General features: G+C 40.2%; 1 protein-coding gene across 6 annotated transcripts; it reads right to left on the bottom strand.

Moving 5' to 3' along the window:
• Nucleotides 1–456: 456 nt before the first annotated feature.
• AKAP10 (A-kinase anchoring protein 10) lies at nt 457–21,157 on the bottom strand. 6 transcript variants are annotated; one of them, XM_072881922.1, is made up of 16 exons: nt 20,766–21,092; nt 16,833–16,880; nt 14,327–14,509; nt 13,448–14,002; nt 11,871–11,969; nt 11,334–11,418; nt 10,849–10,972; nt 9,833–9,969; nt 8,883–8,939; nt 8,586–8,730; nt 7,655–7,828; nt 5,327–5,436; nt 4,357–4,439; nt 3,718–3,770; nt 2,983–3,078; nt 457–1,889 (listed from the first exon to the last, which is right to left on the bottom strand). In XM_072881922.1, exons 1-16 carry the CDS (start codon nt 20,941–20,943, stop codon nt 1,884–1,886), a joined length of 2,133 nt encoding a protein of 710 aa, XP_072738023.1. In that variant the 5' UTR covers nt 20,944–21,092; the 3' UTR covers nt 457–1,883. The 6 variants fall into 6 exon arrangements, 5 of the variants coding, with proteins under 5 accessions (XP_072738023.1, XP_072738025.1, XP_072738026.1 ...); XM_072881924.1 differs by having other exon boundaries at nt 20,922–21,092; XM_072881925.1 differs by lacking the exon at nt 20,766–21,092 and adding an exon at nt 19,322–19,343.
• Nucleotides 21,158–21,246: the final 89 nt, after the last annotated feature.

The following is a 21,246-nucleotide window of genomic DNA, read 5'->3' as shown; positions in this document are numbered from 1 at the left end:
CAGCTGAAGGAAACGCAGCCCTGAGCCATATTTGTACCCAAACCTGTGGCCTGTAATCCTTAAACACACTCAGCTGGTTAGTTTGGATCCTGCCAAGGTGGAAAAATGAGTAAGTGTTGCATGCAGAACGGGCAAGGGTTTAGCCTTCCTCCATAGAAGAGGATTCAAGTATGTGTGCGTAGTTCACTACTGTGCTACAGGACCAAACCCTGCCCCTTCTACCTGTCTGCGAGCCCAACTTCTGACAGGTCCTGTGATTAAAACACCTTCTTATTTAGTATTTAGATAGAAATTACTCTTATTTCACCACACTGCCGTTAACATTATCCATTAAATATTAAGAAGTGTGTGCAAATGTACCAAGGCCAAACTGTTCAGGGGTTTGTTTTTTTTATAAACCCCTAAGACTCACATTTAAAAAAACCCAAACATGTAAAGTCAAATCCCATCAAAACAGAAAATTGACACAAATTTTAATATTTATATATTTTAAATCAAAACACAATTAAATATAGTATGTTTTAAGTACATGAATACTTGGGCATGAGAGAAATAAGAGGTGGTACATAGTACCAAAAACCTATACACAGCCTTTTTTGCTTTTTTATAGACAATACAGTGTGTCTCTATACAATCGAATATTGCAACAGAATAACACTTGCTAGTCAATCAAGATATTCTGAACATTGGAGATGATTTGAGTTCTTCGTAAAGTGATTTTTTTGCAGAAGTTTGAGGAAAAAAAGCAATCATAAAACAAAAAAACCCAAAATAGAAGTGTTGTATATTAAAAATGCAGCAATAACATAACGGTGAGACACTGAGTACTTTTGATACCCTGCAAAATCAATTCACTGAAAAAAACAGAGGTGCTGTGTAACACGGTGGCTTTTTTACTTAAAACTAAAGGTTTTGCAAGTTGCAAGTGTTGACAATGTCAGGGAGAAGGCCCGAGGTCATTAAAATTGTTTTTCTTTGTAAACCAAACATCTGGAATTAGATACTATGTTGGTTGGAGGACAACAAGCTATGGAGAATGGCAGCAATTACTTTTTTCCTTGCTCGTGGGATGGAAAGAAAATGGAGCAGTCTACAGGGTACAATCTCCTCAAAACGTGGGCTGCATTCAGAGCCGTGGCTCGGGAGCAGAGGGTTGCACAAAGTGCAGGATTGGCTTTCGAGTCTGCTCTGTGGTGGAAGCAGGGGATTTGCGTATGCAGGTGTAAGAGCTCGACAAAGAAGAGTTACACTGACCAGGCTTCGCTCCTTATCATTCTATGCTGCCTTCAGAGTTAATGTAGTTATGAAGTAAAATACATTTATCTTACAGTTGAGTACGCATCTATTTCAAGTAAGGAAAAATAAAACTTAGAACTTTTTAGGTCATTCACTGCCAATGAATTCAGCATTTCAGGTTCACTTCTCCAATGGCCGATGTCAGGGACACACCCCATGGCCTTTCCAATTATGTGTTTAAAAATTACAAGTAGTAAAACTAGAAACTACAGCAAAACCTTCCCCTCTTTGTTGTGGCTTGTGTCCCATTCCAGATATTTTGCTTAAAAGTCTTTTTGAGACAGGGTCAAGTATTTGTGAAGTTGATCACAGTTTCTCAGTGACACATTCGTAAACTGCGTCTTCATCTCTTTAAAAACCATCATTATTGTGAATGCCACATACAACAGGAAAAAGTGTTTCTTCACGCTCTACAGTGGAGGTACAGGATTGCTTCTTTTTAATTCTTCCTTATAAATGAGGGAGATTTCGGCGGTTGGAGTAACAGTGCTTTGTTTTTATTGGCTGTGTTAAAGAATCCACCAAAAGGGAAAGTTCACTCATTCTCAAAGCGGAAAACCAGATTTCCTGTTCTGGCATTTCTAAAATCATAGCTGGAAAAGGAAGAACAGGGTTAGAGTTCATTTTGCCCTAAAACATACAAGACAATCGCTCGATAGGAAGACATTTTGTCCTTAAAAATGTTGAAGCCAGGTATGCTTATGAGTTTGGGAGAGAAAAAAAAAAACTAATCCCACAACACACTCAACCTTCTGATTACTGTAACCATACTTGCTTAATTGAATCCAGAGCATCTGCAGCCACTTGATATTTCTAAATACTGTGCTGAGAGACCTTTTCATCTAGCCAGACTGGAATTATATCATTTGCAGCCAAGCTATTAAATGAAATCATTATACAAGTAATTTAAATGTAACTGCTCTATTAAAAAGAAAACAGTCACATAGCGAAACTATGGATCCATCCGTTTGGGTCTAATAACTGGGCTTTGGCACATGTTTACCTTCAATAATTAAAACTAGTGCAAGTTAATTTTTAAAAAAAGTCAGATGCCTGAAAGCCAGAAGTACCAGATATTAACTTGGTAAACTGCTGTCGTCATTATTTCACAAAATCTAACCATTGCATCAGAACTTGTTTTTTAAATGGAGAACACGTGGACTTGTACAACAACAAAGTCACTAAACAACAATACGCAACACCAAACCACTAGCCTATGGACAGGGCTACTGTGTCTTTTTTAAAGTGTAGACACAGCACTGCGTAAATTAGTGCGCCCAACAAGACGACTTTCCAGCTGCTGAGTTTTACTGATGCTTTAGGCAAATATACCAGTATTCACTAACATGAAATAGCAAGTGTGAACTCAAATAAGGAATTACAGCATTGATCCTGCAACACAAATCACCCTTTTGGCTAGTAAGGCAGTTTGTAGAGACTCGAAATGAACAAAGACAATTTTAACGCTTGCACAGGAGAACCACTGCAGGTGTCTGCTACGAAATTCCTACCACATCATACGTAGGCTGAAGCACTTCCAACCTTTGCTTCTTCATATCACGCTATGCTAGTTTGAACATTTACCAGCGTGGGTTTTAGATGCACTAGGAAGGCAAGCAAGAGCTCTGCTCCTCCCACAGTCTGGCTCAAGTCAGATAAAGACAGGCAGCCTTTCCACCCCCTTACCTTCGTAACCTTCTCCGAAGGCTGTTCACATTGCGCCTGCTGCATAACGTCATTGACTATCATCTTTGCTATCCTCCAAGCCATCTCTTCTTGAGCCTGCCGTAGAAAAAACATCCCAAAATACAGATAGCTTCAAGTTCTTAAAATAAAAATACAGTCCTCTCAGCATAATTCACATGCTCAACCTTGGAGAAGCAGTTAACCTTCACAACTCAGTGACTTGTAGTAAACGCATCCTCCCTTGATGGAAATCCACCTGGTTTCCAAGTACAGCATTAACTTCAATTATTGTGAATATTTATGGCTTGATGCAATTTCCAAGAGAGTTAGTGAAGTTTTCAGACTTATCTGTTGGAGACTTGTCCAAGCCCCTCCAAGGGGGAAAAATGCAGCCTGTAATCCATGTACAGTGGTCACTTCACAGTAAAAACCAAACAACAACAGCACCTCCACTCCTAATTGTAGATATATCTTATAACACCATAATAAGAAAAACCTTGACTGCAAGCACACAGTTAACCAGTATATTAGTTAAACCAGCATGCACTGGCAAAAATCAAACTAGTTTCACACATGCATGCAATCAAATTATATTTAGTACACAGAGTCTGACAGTTCTTGTTGGTGCATCAGAAAAATACTCAGAGAAACAGCCGGGATTAAGAACCTCAATACTTCATTTTCCTGATCTACACTGTAAAGTAAATCACAAGGACAACATAAAAGAGGACACACCTCATCTGTGTTTCCTTGAACCCATTTCTTCATTGCTTGTGAAAACATGGACCCTAGTTGAGATAAAAAACAGCAAGCAAGGTATATTAGCAAACTCTGTGGTATGCCTCTATAAAAGCCAAGTCCTTCCATCCTTCTGAAGGGTTTGCACTGCTGGTGTTAGAGAACACAGAGTGGCATGAACGACAAGGGATTACATGGAGCCACAGTTCATTAGACACTGAGCCCGAACCATTTCTCTTTACGAGAGCTGAAAAGCTGCGTTAACAGCATATCCCAAACTGGGTGGGAAGCATGTGGAGAGCTGGAGTTCTTTTTCATCTCAAGACCAAATCTTTGAAGGTTTGATCATCAGCTCAGCTGCTAGCGGCTTTCATGCCTGCCAGGTTCCATCGACAGCTCCAACTCCCACAGGCTGCTCATACTCCCAGGAGTCCAGCTGGACCAGAAAAGCAGAATTTGGCTAGGAATCCGGGCCAGATATGGGTTTTGCCTCAGTACAGGATGATCCCCTAAGCATCTCTATTTGGCTTAAAACAGATCTGGAAAGAGTCAAGAATCTTGCTTATCTTGACTGCAGTAAGGAAGAGAGCAGTTCTGCAGATGTTTACAGAAATGGAGAGAAAGAGGAAAGCAAACCTTTTGATTTTTTGACATCAGGCTCTGGTTCAGATTCTCTGATAAACTGTCCCAGGTCACTGACTCGTCCAAACGTCATCTTCCTGAAGAGAGCAGGAGTAAAAGAACCACACAGGTTACCAAGAGAACTTCAGCATTATGGAAAGCTACCAGTCAGGAAAACAAAAAAGCCACCACAATAAAGACTCTAGTGTCAAAAGACTGGCATTTTACCAATTACCACCTCTTCCACCTAAAATTGATACATTGGGAAAAATCTCCCGCTCTTCTCACATATCTGAATTCAAAGTGTATCTTAAAAATTCTTCTAGAAACTAGAAGCAGGCAAATGCTTCAATGACTCAATCATGTAATAGCAACAGGCAGTGCTAGCAAGTGCTCTACGCTATCATAAAAACATGTCATTGGGGAGAAAACAGTTTACAGTACCTAAAAGGACAGAAAACTGGTATGCAATGGAAAAGCAAGGTAGCTATAGAAACAAAGAACTTCTGTATGAGATCCACAGAGCAGAAAAGCTTTATAACAAAGAGCAACTTAAGAAACAGAAGAATAGCTGTGCAATCTGCTAAAGAAAGGAAGTATAAGCCCTTTTCTACCATGGGGGTAGGGAGAAATCAAAGTTGCACATTACAATATCAAAGGTGCCTGAGCTTATTCTTTTCTATTCCAACCCCAAACAGGAACTACTTAGCTGTATTTTGGAGTCAAAGAGGAATAATAACTAGGAGAAAGAGAAAAACCAATTGGAAATATTTTTCTGGCTGCCATTCTGGTCAGAGAAACATTCACTATGACATTGGTGTTAAATCACACTACTGGAATAAATTTACTTTCAAATATTAAGACACGTACTAAGATTGCAACATCTTGCATTTAGGAGTACTCTCCATGCAGGAGGACACAGCAAAAATGAAACAGAGGTGAATCACATAACTAGGAAGAATGAGATACACTGAATGAACCTTACCCTGCATATGTTCGTTGATATAAAGATTCTGGATCCAGACTTGCAGCATCTACAATTATTGCTTCATCAAAATTTTTCAGGATTTTAACATTAGCCTTTTTGACATTGGACTACAAATAAAAATTCTAAGTATTAGTGCCCAATGCAGACAACTAATAGCTTCTTAACAAAACTGCAATTTTAGTGCTTTTACACTTAGATAACCTCTAAAAAGTCTCTAAGCAAGCATAAAAGAATTAGAGAGCACCTACACAGCAATGAATTCCTAACTCAGTATGACATTGTTTTTAAAGAGGATGATAAAGTTATATCAACAGAGCCAAAGACCCAATGTAAAGGTCAGCATACGTATGGGTAAGGACTGCTGTCTAAGCATTATCAACTGAACAGATCTGTGTGTGCATGCAAATTATTTGTTTGTGAGTCTGTAACACTGAACTACCTCAAAAGCTGCAGCAGCTTCACTCATCCCTCTCATGCACTTGGTGAGCAATTCCCAAACACACAATGCTTCCCCCATACACAGAGAACAAACATTTAATCTTTTTGGCCTGGAGTATTTATATAAGATTATGAAAAAAGCCAAGGAGATATTAGAGCAACAGCAGGGAGAGCACAAATGCACAGCAATCTATTAGCACCGTAACATAGAACAGAAACGTTTATGGCAGCTGCCTTGCAAACTCCTTTCCTGCTGCTCTGCGTAAGCGCTGTTCTTTATGCAAAAATATGCAGAGACCCAGAGATTCTCCTATTCAGATAAGTAGGAATGCACACCATAAGATGCAGCACTTCATTCCTAAATCATCCAAGCAAGCCAATTACCAGCAGTTTCTCCTGCTCAGGCTATCAGGCAGCAGGATATTTCAAGACGGTCAGGACACAGATTTTATTCCCTACTTTGCAACTAGGTGGGAATATTCCCTCCTTGCAAATTAGGAGGTCTAAAAATATTAGAAGCAGGTAGTACACCTTCCAAGTTGCTTGAAACACAGTACATCAATAATGTTGGTCTAGATACTGGATTTAAAACCCATGGTAGCACTGCAGCATTCAGTAAAAGCTATTCAGCAAAAGCAGTTCTAGCTTAGCTTTTCTGCTCTCAGCTGGGCTTGCAATTTGCAAGCTGACCTGGTTACAGATAAGCTAGGATCTGCTTATCCTCTCTTCTTTCACATCTGAATTAAGCAAAGCTAGAATTTTTGGAACAGACAGCTCCTGGTTAAAAACACACCTCTGACGTTATTGGGGTGGTTTCAGAGTGTAATGAGCTCCACTGCCTGTTTCTGAGGCTAGGCTAGGCCCACACAGGAACACAGCTCTTGGAAAGCAGCACCACGAAAGGCAATAAAAAAAGGAAGATGCTGGCCTGCAACCAAGGCACCGTGCAAAGCAAATACACAGTGGACATTTCTCAATGACTTTGGAAGGGTAACAGAGCTGAAGGAGCCCAGTCACATTCTCGTTTCTACACAGTACAGCGAAGAAGCAGCCGCATAGCTCTAATCATGTTTAATGAACAATTAGAACGCCTTACCCGGCAATGGACTTTTTTTTTTTTTTACGCCCAGCTTTACATCAAACTATACACATGCAAACAAAATGCAGGTATCACCCCCCAGCTCAGAGCACGTCGGTGGTAATATAGTAAAGTGTCAGAGCTCTCTTTTGGAAAGGTCAGGAGTCTGGCTGTTTTCTATCAGACCAGCACGACTAGCTAGCTTGAGGACGATAGTAGGGAAAAGTCTGCTGAGACAAACTAGCGAACACCACCTGGTCAGATATTAACTGTCATTGCTCTATGCGTGAGTAGATAGATGCCTTAAACCGTAGAACTGAGTGGACCCTTCAGGACAGAAGATCTGGCACTTTAATAGAACTGAGCACACAAAACTTGCATATTTATATTTAAATTCTATAGCATATTCACAAGGGTCAATTTTTTCCTAAAGTTATAACTATGGTATTGATAAAAAAAAAAGAAAGTGTTATTTCTAATAAAAAGCATTCCTAAATGTCAGGGCACTATGAAACAGTCTGCAGTGAATATTAACAGCTTAATAAAAATGTAACTTTGATACAAAGAACTAAAAGCAGTACAAGACTTTGGGTACAACAAATACAACAGATACCCTTCCATGTCAATACTGTTTGACCTTAGAGGCAGGTAGACTAAACACGTCCTAATGTAACACAGGCTTTAATGTTAAAGTGGAATGGGAAGCTTCAAATTACAAAATGTTTCCTTACAGCACAGGAACTTTGACATTGATACAGAAAAGTGATTGCAGCATTTCCTATAAAAGAATCAAACCAAGAAACTCATACCTGGGAGGCAGAGCCATCCAGGCCCCCTATAGAATCGTTATCAGGAGAGCTACCGGAGCCATGAATACTCAGTGCAATATTCCCTCCTGGAAATTCATCTCCTCGTACTGAATGGATGAGATCATTCAAGTATTTGTAGTAAAGGTTGCTGGACAAGAAACCGGGTAAAAAAACCTGAGAAACAGAACAAGGAGTCCTCTTTAATCAAGGCCAGTCTGCACAATTACTGTCGATCACTTGCAGAACAAAAGGGACACACAAACATCTCAGTCCTTGTGTAGATGGTACACAAGTAAAAGTGTCTACACATAGAATTATTCCGCATTAGCGACCGCATTGCTTTCAATTTGAATCCTACTGCAAAATGAACAAAAATAACTGCATATTAACCAAATCCTCCAGTAACTGGAACTGAAGTTCAGATTTTTTTTCCCCCCTCTGGAAAAGCCTGACAACCCAATAGGCTTACAGTTATTTTGCTATGCTGTTCAAAAATCAGCAGCAGCTCCAGAATCAAATCATTAATCTCCAGTATCCAGGTACCCCAGAGTTACACTATTAGGCACACCACTGGTATTAGACTTGCAAACAACTGCTACCAGTAGGAAGGAACATTTTCTAAAGATACATAATAAGCTGCTGAGAGCAATTCACATAGGAGGAAATTCTGTTACTACCATTAAAATGCAATAATCACCCAGGAAAAACATTTCACAGAGAATTAACAGAAGCCAGTGGGTGGTATCTTTCAAAATCAGGCTGGGGAAAATAGTCTAGCAAATTTTACTAAAGCTGTTCTATTATCCAGGTAAACAGGAAGCCAGTAAAAGAACAAGACAAATCAGAGATGCTGAAGGGGACACTTGACATGTACAGAGTCTCCACATCATCTTTACTAACTGCCAAAACCGTTCTGAAGAAGGTATCTCACCGTCTCCATGGTAGTCCACGCCTGCCGTAAGGGAGTAGTGAAACAGTTAGGGAGAGGACCACCTTCCCTGCAGATGTTGGATTCAATCTCTAACCTCACCGAGTCATCAAACCCAAGAGGATGCGTGGCTTGAAGGGAGAAGTACCTGCAGCACCGGACAGGGGAAGAAGACAACACAGAAGGATTTGCAAAACTTTGCAGGTGGTTAGTACCCACCCTTTCCACCGAAGACCATTAATCGTCCTGCAGCCACTAGATGGTGCTGGCTTCAAAAACGTACGTACAATGGATCCTCACCAAGTACAAGGGAAAAAAATCCCCAATTCACAGAAATATTTTTGATAAAGCCTTGCCCTGAAGATACAGATAAAAGAAACATAGCACCATGTGACTACTGACGAGCAGAATCTTACAAACACAGCTTTGTAGCACAGAAGTAGGAATGAAGCAGGAAACACCCAGAACTCTGAAGCAGCGTTTGTTCTACTAACTGCATCATCGAAAACTGAGTTTATGGATGAAGTGGGGGGATGACTGATGAAAGTCAGAGTGAGTTGTTAGCTTCCTCTCCAATTATTATTTCCTACTAGGGCAATAACTCAGCAAGCTTGTGGCAATGAGTCTCACACTTAAGCTTAAGAACAAACATTTTCTGGAAGCAGCTTTGATGCCTGTCTTCCAGTTCCATTATTGCTAAGGGGAAGCACAAATAAAGGAAAAAAAAGTTACACTACTGAGAGTGAGAGGGAAGTCTGATCTTAAAAGGGATCTGGTCACTTCCTTAGAAAAAGGAAAATATTTTGAAATACTAAGAATAAGCACTATTTGGCTTTTACTATGTGTGATAACAGCTCCTACAGCCTACTTTAAATGGATAACAGTATCTGAACCTTGATGTTTTTCTACTGGGCTGCATCTGCTATTAGGTTTAAATTCTTTACATTTTCAAATGGCAACCAATTGGTTTTGATATTTCACAACCAAACATTAACTCAAGCCATCAAGTCCTGAAAATTCTGAATTAAGAATGGAGTCCTTATAAGGATTTTCTCCTCATGTATAAAGAAAAATTTGAAAAGTTCTTGTGTGTATACACAAAGGCCACCCTAATAAAATGTATGTCAGCATAACAGCGCAAGACTGCACAGTTATGGTTTGAAAATGAAAAGTTCCTTTTGCACAGGCAACACAAAACTACAAGCACAAAATTAGAGCTTCAGAAACAAATAATTGTTGAACTCCCTCACTTGTCATATAAAATCATGGCATCATTCTGTGCTTCTTGCCCATCATACTGGCCTTTTTTGGCAGCAAGTTGAGACTGGAAGTTATCTGCTGCCAACCAGAACTGCAATACGTTAACTGCGTCTTCCTTCTCCATGTACTGGAAGGGAAATTTAAAAAAGAGGAGAAATTAAAGAAGTTTTAGCAAGAAACTTTTAATAAGCATAGACAAACCTGCTCTCATTTAAAAAAAAGAAACATACTCCATATATTACTGATGCAAAATTGTCACCAGGGCATATAGATATTCCGAATTTTCAGATACAGTGTTGCAGACAGATTTAGTTTGTTTTAAAAAAAAAAAAAGAAAAAAGAAAAAAGAAAAAAGAACTTGTGACATTTCTTTTCTGTACCGATTTTCACATTTAGTTTCCAAACAACTATATATTTGTATCATACTAAAGACAGAGGAAACACTATTTTTATGCTATGCTTAGCTTACAAGGAGCTCAGTATATTGTCTCATCTTCCCAGCTTGCCGTTTCAAACTACATTGGCTTGTCAGACTATCAGGACAAGTATTTTACTTCTAACAGATGATTCCCTAAAGGTACAGGACCCCACAACAGTAAAATCATACATTTAACCTACCACATTCCAATCTGGTATCCTCTCTATGTAAAGCTAGTGAATTATTTGTTATCTGTAAAAATTCTTAAGGCTTTCAAAGTCACCACTTCATTCAGCAAGATTAAGATGACTATGTCAAAGCTTCTACACAGCAGACACACGCAGAAGCACTCACTAACTGGAGAAGATATGCACAAATACTCATTCTACAGTACAGTGTACAGGTTCGAACATTTGAAATAGTTCTACACATGGGCAGGAAACCGTTTAATGCCTTTTCTCCCAGAAAAAGATACACCTCATCTTTACTATATTTGAGGTATCTTTATTAGAGCCAATAGGGGATGAATAGTTTTTCCCCATTTGATAGAAAGAAGTAAAAAAAGCAAACCCAAAACCTAATACTCACCTCAGAGAAATAGAACAGGGCTGATTCACAGAAAAGTATGTCAGCCAGATAAACAGTCCCGCTAGTCAGCACCTCAATCTGATATTTACAGAAATGATGACTTCGCAAAAATTCACTAAAGTGCCTGCACACAGATAGAGTAACAATTAGTTATTAAGGGTCAACAGCATTCAAGGGACCTTATGAACTCAATTAGTTCTTGCCCCACAAATCTTACACTTTTAGGGGGATAAAAGCAAAACACGCAAGAAACAGCGCAGGTTTACAAACGACACAAGAAAGATATAAAGAATGCAACAACAGCATGCACGCACAAGCAAGTGATCACAAGAATGGATTTGGAGGAAGAGATCTGAGCAGTTTCAAATACAGAAGACTGCACAAAGAAGTTATTATATTGTTATACCTCCATAAACATTTTTAACAGAATCACCTTTTCCAAAAGGACAATAGACACGAGAAGCCAAACCATTCTGGCAACTTACTCTTGTTCCATTGCATTAAACACTATTGACTGTGCTGTAACAAAACAGTTAGGATCCACTTGTCCATCTTCCCCACAAATCTTTGCTGCAAAGAAAGACCAGGTTAATTTTAATGTGCATTTGGCTGATTGAGCTGAAAGACATGAGTGATGACTAGTTAATGAAAAATTGCAGTTCAAATCCACTAGAATCAGCTGGTTCTGACTGTGCAAAAAGAGCTTTTAAAGTACTGCTGATAGCTGAATAACAACATTATGGCTAAAATATTTGATTGAGACTCAAATCTGGATTCCCTCCATAACCACAAGGAATTCTTTTACTAATTTAAGCAAAGTCTCTAAAAGTTCTTCTGGGGATATTGCACAGCACTACTGAAAGGTCAGATGCACTGATACTTGTAATGGGATCTACTATCTTTTTACAACCAACTTCAAGATTCATAAAAATGAAAAGAAATATGAGTGTGTGTGGTATTAAAGATACATTTTTACGGGGAAGGAGGAAGCTCTGAAATGAGTAGGCAGTATACATTCTTACCAACTATGTCATTTCTCATTGCTTCTGTAATAGGTATTGGTTTAGCAGCATCTGGAGAAATATATTTGGTAAAAGTACTAACTGCATCCCGTTCTATACCTACAAGGAAGAAATACAGAATCAAACTTTGAATTCCTTGGCATAGGTCTAAAACAAGGAGTGAATAACAAATGCCTGCTCTTCAGAAAAGCAAGTATCTAATTGTTGGTGACAAGTTTCCTTCCCATGAAGCTTTCAGTCCACTACTCGATGCTTTGCTACTGACAAGCTGCAGTGACTGTGTTATCTCTAGCCAGGTCACAATAAGCCCAGCATGGACTGACTAGTGAGATGGAATAAAGCAATGTAGCTCTGAATTCCCTACCACCAGACAAGACAGCACCCTCTTCCTCAGCTGCACACCTTAGTCCCAGAAGTAACACTTTTGTGGCAAGAACTGCAGTGAAGTTCCCAATTTCTAGCTCTCATTATAAAGAATAAAAAAACACCACTTGCATTATAAAGGAATTAAAAGAAAAAAAATCTTAAAATGGGATGCCTCAGAACAAGATGTATGCTTTACATGTCATCAAGGGAGAGTTGGGACACTGCTCTGGAAGAGAGAAAAAATTATACTCCAGACTTTTCAGATTTCTCAAAAAGGACCTAGTACTCTCAAATTCTTTTTAGACGTTAGAAAGCAAAGGTGCTTTTCATGACAAGAGTATTGTGTTTGTTTAAGATACTTTGGGACTGAGGTTATGTATTGTGGAGGTACATGATAAGTAACTATATGAGAAAAACAAACACCAAGAGAAAGAGATGCAACATAAGGAAACTGTTGGGCAAACAAAAGGAACCAATATGAAGAAAGGAGTGTTTCCTTTTTGTCTGTAGACTTGCACAAATGAGGGAGGACTGAGTAGATGCGAAGTAGAGAAACAGGTTACTGCGCATGTAGCTTACTACCAAAAGTAAATATTTTAATTTCATCCTTACTTCCAGTAGCCTCTGAAGAGGTAGATTCCAAATGAGAACAAATCAGTTACAAGAGGAGGAACTCTATCAAATAAGTCCAAGAACAAAAACAGTATGTTCCACACAAAAATCTCTACAAGTCTCTTGTGACCATTACTTATGTCATTTAACGTGATACAGGATATTTACCTTCCGTGGAAAGTTAATTATCAATTCTCAGCCCCATCATCCATATTTTCTGCAATTCATTTAAGTTGGGGGTGGGATGGGTGAGGGAAGAACGGGACATTGCAATGTTAATCTTCATTTCTTAATATTACACACGTAGGAACAGAAGTAACCTAAGCTTATTAGAATACATAATGATTTTGAAATCTCTTCAGCAGCATATTTATATTTAAACAACCAGACAGTCAAACAATACATAGCTCAAGTTGACCATTAGTTTATACAGCAAGTTAACATTACTGATATACAAAATTATTTTCCTCCTCACAACATCGTATCATGCTTACTAAGAACACGTGAGAACCGAGGCACCTCACCGTACAAAGCAAGCAGCAGCTGGTATGTTCCCCATCTCCCCACCTTTTTAAAGAAAGGGAACACAGGGCACTTACTTTTCATTAGTTTTCCTGACAAGTCTTTCAGTGCAGAGGAGGGGCTGTTTCTGTTTGATACTGTAAGCTTGGAAGATTCTTGCTGATCAGCTGGAACGGAATGGGTCCCTGTCTCGGGTTTTCTTAGACAAAGAACACTGGTATTATCACTCTGTTGACCCGAGAGCACGTGGTTCTGGCTGTTGCTAGTTCTGTCGTTCTTGTCCGAAGCCACTGGCTTGGTCCTGAGCAGACAGACTGCGCTAGAATCCTCCAGTCTCTCCTCAAGCAATCCAGTTGGAGATGACGACGCAATTTCCTGCTGTTTCGAGGGTGACACCGGCTCTGCCAAAGAACTCTGCTTAACTGTGTTCAGGCTATGTGCTCTTATACGGGACCATGTTGTGGAGTGGAAGCTTTCAGCCTCTAACCAAAACTTAACCAAGTGTTCCATTCTGCGTAGTTCCATAAACTGGATAAAATAAGGGAGGGCTACATTGTCCTGCAGAACTTGTTCAAGGGTCTTTGAAAGGCTTGATTTGGTCTCTTGAGCCTGATAATTCAGACACGATCTGCCTAAAGAAAAATATCAAGGGAATGACTCCATATTGTGCTACAGACATGGGTATTAGATTAAAAAAAAAGTCCTGCAATGCAACTGGTGAAGAGACGATTCCAATATAACGGTGCTACACAAAGTAAAGGAACCTCTTTTAACAAACAAATGTACCGTCCCCATTCAAAACCCTTCTAGGGTAACACAGATGCTATGGTAACAACAGTAAAATTTTTCAATTACCTAATCTACTTGCCTGAAAACCAAAGGATGGTGAGCATACCAGTAATGTCCATAAAATAAAAAGAAATGCTGACATTATTATAGAGCTAATGAAGCCTTACCTAAGTCTCCAAAATGAGCAGCTTCCATGTGACTTGGCTGCTTCTTAAGGGCAGCTGTCCGACTGCTAGAAAAAGAGTCCATGTTGGCAGAGATGGCATTAATTGCCACATGGCTTGGTCCTGCAGCCTCCAGCAAGGCATGATTTCTAGTGCTTCTTTGAGGGGAATGTACGGGTATTGGAGCTGGAATCAAGACAGGAATGATTAAAAGACAAGGATCCCAAGACCTCTTCTAAGCAGTATCCAATGCTAAGCACCCCAAGATATGCCAGAGAGTTCGCAAGGGTCAATCATATTCAAAACCTCATTGTACCACTGTGTGTCATCTTTGATCAAGGGTCTGATAAAAGTAAAGACCACAGAAATAAACAAGTTTTATTACAGCAAGAATAAACTCACTTCCAATAGATCAGCGGTACCCACCCACATTTTCCTTATTCAGTAGCTAATCAAAAGATGCCAAGTCTAAGTTTACACATGAAATATTCTTCCTGAGTCTTCCTGCTTCCTTGATAACCACTATTGTAACAGCTTAATACTTCGTCAACAATTTAGCTTAGTTGCAATATTCTTGCCAATCCATTTCCATACCTTTTTGAAGGCTAAAATGTGTAGCAAAATCCTGAACTACAAAGCTATCTGTGAGTTTTAACAAGGATATTTTTGAAAAATATTTTCTTTGCCTCTATTTAGTTTTAAGATAAAAAAAGCAATAAGGAAATATCTCCAATGAAACCTAGGTTATAAGCCTTAACCTCCTCTAGGTGTTTTAGAACACGACTGGCTATTTGAACCCGAAGAGAACAGAGAAGAACTTCTTCACACACTCACACAAAACTCTGCCAGTGAAAAAGCATCAACTAATTGTTAATTGATGACAAAGCTGAAAAAAACCAAAACATGCTCATAGCAGTTTCAAAAGCTCTCAGCAAACTGCATTTGATTAGGATGTCATGCAAGGACATCTTACACCTCTGATTCCTAAAGCAAGTCAGATGACACACGATCTAAGCACACTACTTCTAACAACGTGTTTCATCAAGGTGTCAAGCAACTTGGTTTTGATGACTTTCATGCTGCATAACTTTATTTTTATTCACAATTTTGTGACACATGATGACAGAAGTTGACAGTTTCACACTTGCACTTGTCGCGGTAACAGATACTTTAGGAGCAACGGTATAGGAGAGTTAAAATGTTTAAGCTATTGCAAAGTGTTTCTCCAGTTGCAGTGTTTGGTACCAAGACACTGCTTGCCACCTCTTACAAAGCCTTTGGTATTAAATACCAGCAATAATGGAGAAAACACATTTTTTCCCAGGCCAATGGGTGGCAGCCAGTTGCTTGGCTGATGACAGGAACTGGGAAAAACTTGCTAGAGGCTACTCGTGTAAAACCAGAGCCACACTCCTCATAATGGTTTAGGCTTTTGTGAATTAGATTCAAATTTTATTTTATATTATGAACATTTGAGGAAAAATTGTTCTACTTAATCTAAGGATCAAAACACCTGTTCCAAAACCTCCAGACAGCACTACATCACTAACCTAACATCATACAGATCGTGGAGTAGCTGCTTGCCAAACTGGAAAGATGCTCGCTGTTTGCAGCAGCTCACAATGTGTAATAAGATAAATTTTCAAATTTATTTTTATTTACAGGTAATGTAACCTCTTTCAGCTAGTCATTGGAGATTGGAGTTGCACTGAAATCACGGGGTGCGCTATTAAATGGATGCAACTTACTGTTTCCTATATTTGATTTGAAAGACAGACCACCAAGGTGAAAAAAGCCTTTAATTTTCTCTTGATATCCAGATAACACATTAACAAGTACAGAAACAGGATTTTTTTCTGAGGATATAAAAGTAACAGATCAGATTCACACAAATTACCTCATCTCCTTTTAGTATTGCCATAAAAACTGACAGGATAAATAATCCTGTTTTCCCACAGTTTGTAAAATTCCTTCCCAACAAGATTTTTTTTCTCTCCTAACAGATTTAGCAGCAAGATTTCTGCATCACATGGAGCAGCATTAGAATAGCTATTCATTCTGACCAAGATTCAGATCTTCAGTCTCACAAGCCACATCAGTCAAAGTTAAATCAGACACTGGCAGCCTCTTTTGCAAATCAGACACAGTTAAGCTGCATTTTCAAAACTGTAAAGTATGCTACATGTAAGCAAGAAACTTCAGAAGTAATTTGTTGTAGATAAGGAATAACCACTATTTGCAAGGTGCCTGAATTGCATGATCACTTTGAATTAAAGCTCATGTCTGACATAATTTAATAACCTTCTGTACGTACAGATTCAGCAAGATGACTAGGAAAGATTAGTTACTATAAATACTCAGAAACAGAATTAAGTTTTGGTTTTGTTTTGTTTTTAATGCATAGGTCACATCTTTGCTCAGTTGCGAGGAAATGATTCCACTGGTTAAAAAAAATAGGCAAATGATATTAGATACCTGAATTTATAGACAAAACAAATATTGATCTTACTTTTAATTGCTTTCACATCTGTGGTCTTTTCTTGTTCTTTGCCTTTCACTGTAAAATACAAAGGAAAGTGTTAATGCTATTTTGGGTGACTAACGGCATTTACCAGAGAATGGACATAAAATTCCCAACTTCAGCAAGTATCAAAGGCAGATGTAAACTATCATTTTGTTAAAACTAATCTCTCGTATTTAAATCTGCACATCTAGTAACTGACAGAGGCTTTCAAAGCTTTTGTGTTGGTTTATTTTCAAAAGCAAAACCTTATCATCCGTGAATTAAGTTTAATGAAATACAGTATGTCAAAATTAACATTGAAAAAGATGCTTGCTGCCTATATGATTAAAGCAAGGCCACATTCAAGGTTACTTTAATAAATAGCATTAACTTGAAAGAATGGGATAGATGTGTTTTAAGAGCAGGGGCAGTGGCAGATGCTCTCTGCGAACTAGAAATCATACACCTAAAAACAATATCTCCCTCGTATCACAGGAAGAGCAGTACGACATACGCAGCCAGAGAGATATATGTGGTACCAGACCACGACTCCTCAGTCATGATGGATACCATAGAAATGTTCTGGAAACACACCGCAAATAGTTAATTCTCTTACAAATAATACTGGTTAACTACAATCCAGCCTACGGCAAGCAACTGACGGGAAGATAATAGTTAAAAAAAGTTGTGATGGAAAAGCAATATTTTTTTTATTTTTTAAAGGAAGCTCCTAAAGGAAGTGAATGAGGAGATCTGTTTAAAACAAAAATAAAGAAACTGAAGGAGTACATAAACAGGATGGCATGAGAAACAAATTAACTGGTGATATTGAAGAACATGATCTACTAGTGAAACCTTCCCTGGCTGCTCCAGGCTGGGATTATTACTACAAATAGGTCATCTTTGAACACCAACTGTGGAGTCCTTCGAAACGTAACCACAAATCATAACCCAGCACAATCAAACATTTATATCACAAAACATGAGCAGATTTAAAAAAAAACCAAAAACCAACCTTCCTAGTCTGACCTAAGTATTTTAAATATTTTAAAGGGAAACTTCAGTCTCTGGTTACATAATTGTCCTGCACGGTGGCAGCTGCAGCACTGCCGTGCTGCCAGCCTTCAATGTGAGAAGTAAAAACGTTGCAGGTCTGCAAATTGGCAACTCAGCATTTAAGATTTAAGCTAGCAGCTAGCACATTCTCTCTCCAATAAGTATCCCTTAAAAGAGCCGGATTCTTTTAAAACTGAACTCTTGCAGGCAGATGCAGCTGTGAACAGTGAGAATAACCAGTTTTTACATAACTGGGGGCGTGCTGATATGCAGGAGAAAAATCACTGAAAAAAATCTGCATGTCTGAAGTAACACAGAGGTACAATGGGGACAAAGCAACCTCTATACAGTATTACGAACCTTCATCTTTCTAAAAGTATTCCAATAGTTGATTCACCAGACCAATTCCTAACTATCAGCAATGATTCCCGAGTTTCAACAGAAGAGTCCTCCATAAGCCCATTTTCAGTTTACATATATCTGTTCCTTCTTACCAACTGGTCAGTTCCTCTCTGTCTAATCACCTACTTATTAGTGGTAATACAAACTCCTGGTTCATGTTCCCAACCTCTTTATACACAGGCTTCTTTTGTCCCCATCAGCTTCAAGCAGAACAAAATTAAGAAGTAACAGCAGGGGACAAAAGAAAACTCCTGTACGTGACAAGACCAAATTTTAGAGAGTGAAGTCTCAGTAAAGAAATTTACTTTCACTTTCCTCAAAAAACGGATGTCACTTGGTATCTGTGTGAAGCCAGAGAGATAACTGAGGTACATGATGACCGAGGACTAAAAGTTTGTGAGAATTTCCAGTAGCAAATCCATTCACAAAGCAGTAACGCATCAAACCAACGCAAGCTGGCCACGTGATATTGGAGAATTGTAATTCACATCTTGAAATACACGAACGAACAAACCTAAGCTGTTCACGCATGTACGTACACAAAAAGCAATATGTAACTTCATCAGAGGTCGGCCAGCTGGCAGGACTGTGTACGTTATTTCCAAGATAGGCCCAGTGAATGGGCATGTAGTCTGGCTGTTTTGGCTGATAACAATTTCATAATCTGCCTTCAAGCCCCCCAGCTCCTGGTCCAACTGTTATAGTTTAATTTCTCAACCTATTATCCACCCTCGGTTTTCTAGACCTTTAAGGCACATATTAAAAAACTATTTCACTATTATTTTTGAGATTTTTCTACATGTTTTCACTTTAAAAAATTGTTTTTGTTTTTACCCAACAACAATACTTCAACCCAAAGACACTGATGCTTTTATATGGTTTTGGACTGCATGTGTCTGGTCTACAGAGTTTTATCATAAGCCTTCATTTGTTGCTTTTCTCCCAGCTGCAGTTTAAGATCATCTCTAAAAGCCAGTATCTAAAATGGAGAAATACAAAACAATATTATTTTATGTACAACCCAGATGAAAGCTTACTTCTCTCCTCTCCTTAACAGCACCTCTTGGGCATTTAGTTCTGACTGTGCTTCTCTGACCAAAGGTCCTTTAAGCAAAGCAACACAAACAGATACTCAGTTAGCCATTTCATTACTTTCTCCCTGAGAAAGTTTTCGTCAAAGCTTACATTGTTCCTACAGTTACGCATCAGGACGGAACATCAGCTCCACAATTCTCTTCATCAATGAAGCAGCAGAAGTTATTTTTGAGCAGTTTATAAGCAGTATGAAAGTTTTATTCTGCAGCTCAACATTAGTATGTAAACACCTCAAAAAGGATTATGGCACTTGCAAAACCTGCAGTGGTCTTCAAGAATCTTCAGAACTACTAATATGAACAGAAGTTTAAACTCATTTCTTCCAGGATTACTGCACTAACCTCCACAAAGAATGAAATTTTTGACGCTGCTACTTTGGCTGAGCAAGCTTACAACAGGACGTGCCAGTCAAGAGCAAAAACATATTATCATCTCAGATAATACGTTCTTTCCTCCTAACTTACAGTCTTGCCTCCCAAGATGTACATTTTGAGCTTTAGTAACCGAGAAATGCTTTAGGAGAGCGCTGTATCAGCCACTGCTGGAAGAGCAATGGTCATATTGCTTGAACTACAGCATTACGAGATAACAGAACTACTTTCCCAAGAGGCCCTTCCTAAAAGGTGCCACTTTCAACAAAAACCACTCAAACCACATATCGTGCAGATTGAAAGCGCACTACACCACATTTCATCACAAGCTGTAGCACAAGGGCCTTCAAAACACTTCACACTCAAAGCACATTTAAACTATATCCATTTGTGCTATAGGAATATTATAAATATTTCAGGAGTCCTAAATGTCACATCTTAACTTGTGCTTCATAACATCAACAAACATATTACAAAATACCTTGTCAATGACTCCTTGGCTTTTATGAAGAACTCAGTGTGATAAGTCCCTTTTTCAACTAGGGTTTTTAGCTACTGCTGTAACATACTTAGCTTATTATATTTTTATAGAGCCACGTATATCAGCGTCGTGAAAAAAATATTCTGCAAGCAGTTAAAGAGGCTCAAAAACTGCATGAGGCATGAGACATTCTATACCACTCCACCTAACTGCACAAGCCACCCGGTTCAGAATCGCTAAGCTATATTCCCCCCGTACAGAAGAAGGGTGGAAAGCGGTGCGAGCGCTGCAGCCACCGCCGCTCCCAGAGCCGCCCCGGGAAGGACGGCGCCTGCAGCCCGGCGTTCGCTGCCGCCCGCAGCCGGGGCTGCCCGAGCTCACGGCGAGAGCCCCGACAGGCAGGCGGACCGCAGCCCGCACCCCGAGGCCCCGCGGCGGCGACCCCCGCACAGCCCCGGCCCCCCCGACCTCTTCCCCGAACCCTGAGGGAGGAAAAGGGCCCCACCGCCGGGGCCGGGAGGTGCCGGGACTGACCGTCATTTGCGGGGAGCCCGCTCCTCAGGGGCCGAGCTTCCTCTCGGGGCCCGGTCGCCGTCCCCGGAGAGGCTGGGCCGGGGCCCAGCAGGCGTGCGGGGGACGAAGCCGGCAGCCGCCCCTCAGCCCCGGGCCTCCCGCCCGCCGCCCCCCTACCTTTCCGCCTGAAGAAGGACATGGTGCCGGGGAGGGGGCGAGGCGGCCGCTGGGGAGGGGGGGAAGAAAGGGAGGGAGGGGGCAAGGGCAGCGAGCCGGGCTCCCTATGAATGAGACTCCTTCCTCCGCCCGCTGCCTCCTCTCCCTCCGCCTCTTCCTCCCGCGGAGGCGCCAGCGGCCGCCATGTTGTCAACAACCGCCCCGCTCCCTCTTCCGGGCAGCCGGCGGCCGCCAAGCATGACGGGATGCGGCCGCGGCCCCCGCCTCACTCAACATGGCCGTCCCGGCGTCGGGCAGGCCAGCCAATCCGCGAGTCGGGGTGGCC

The sequence above is a fragment of the Ciconia boyciana genome, chromosome 17, assembly GCF_034638445.1.
Source record: "Ciconia boyciana chromosome 17, ASM3463844v1, whole genome shotgun sequence".
Classification (NCBI taxonomy): Eukaryota; Metazoa; Chordata; class Aves; order Ciconiiformes; family Ciconiidae; genus Ciconia; species Ciconia boyciana.
The sequence above is the reverse complement of the archived record's forward strand: the minus strand, read 5'-3'. Positions and strand labels throughout refer to the sequence as shown.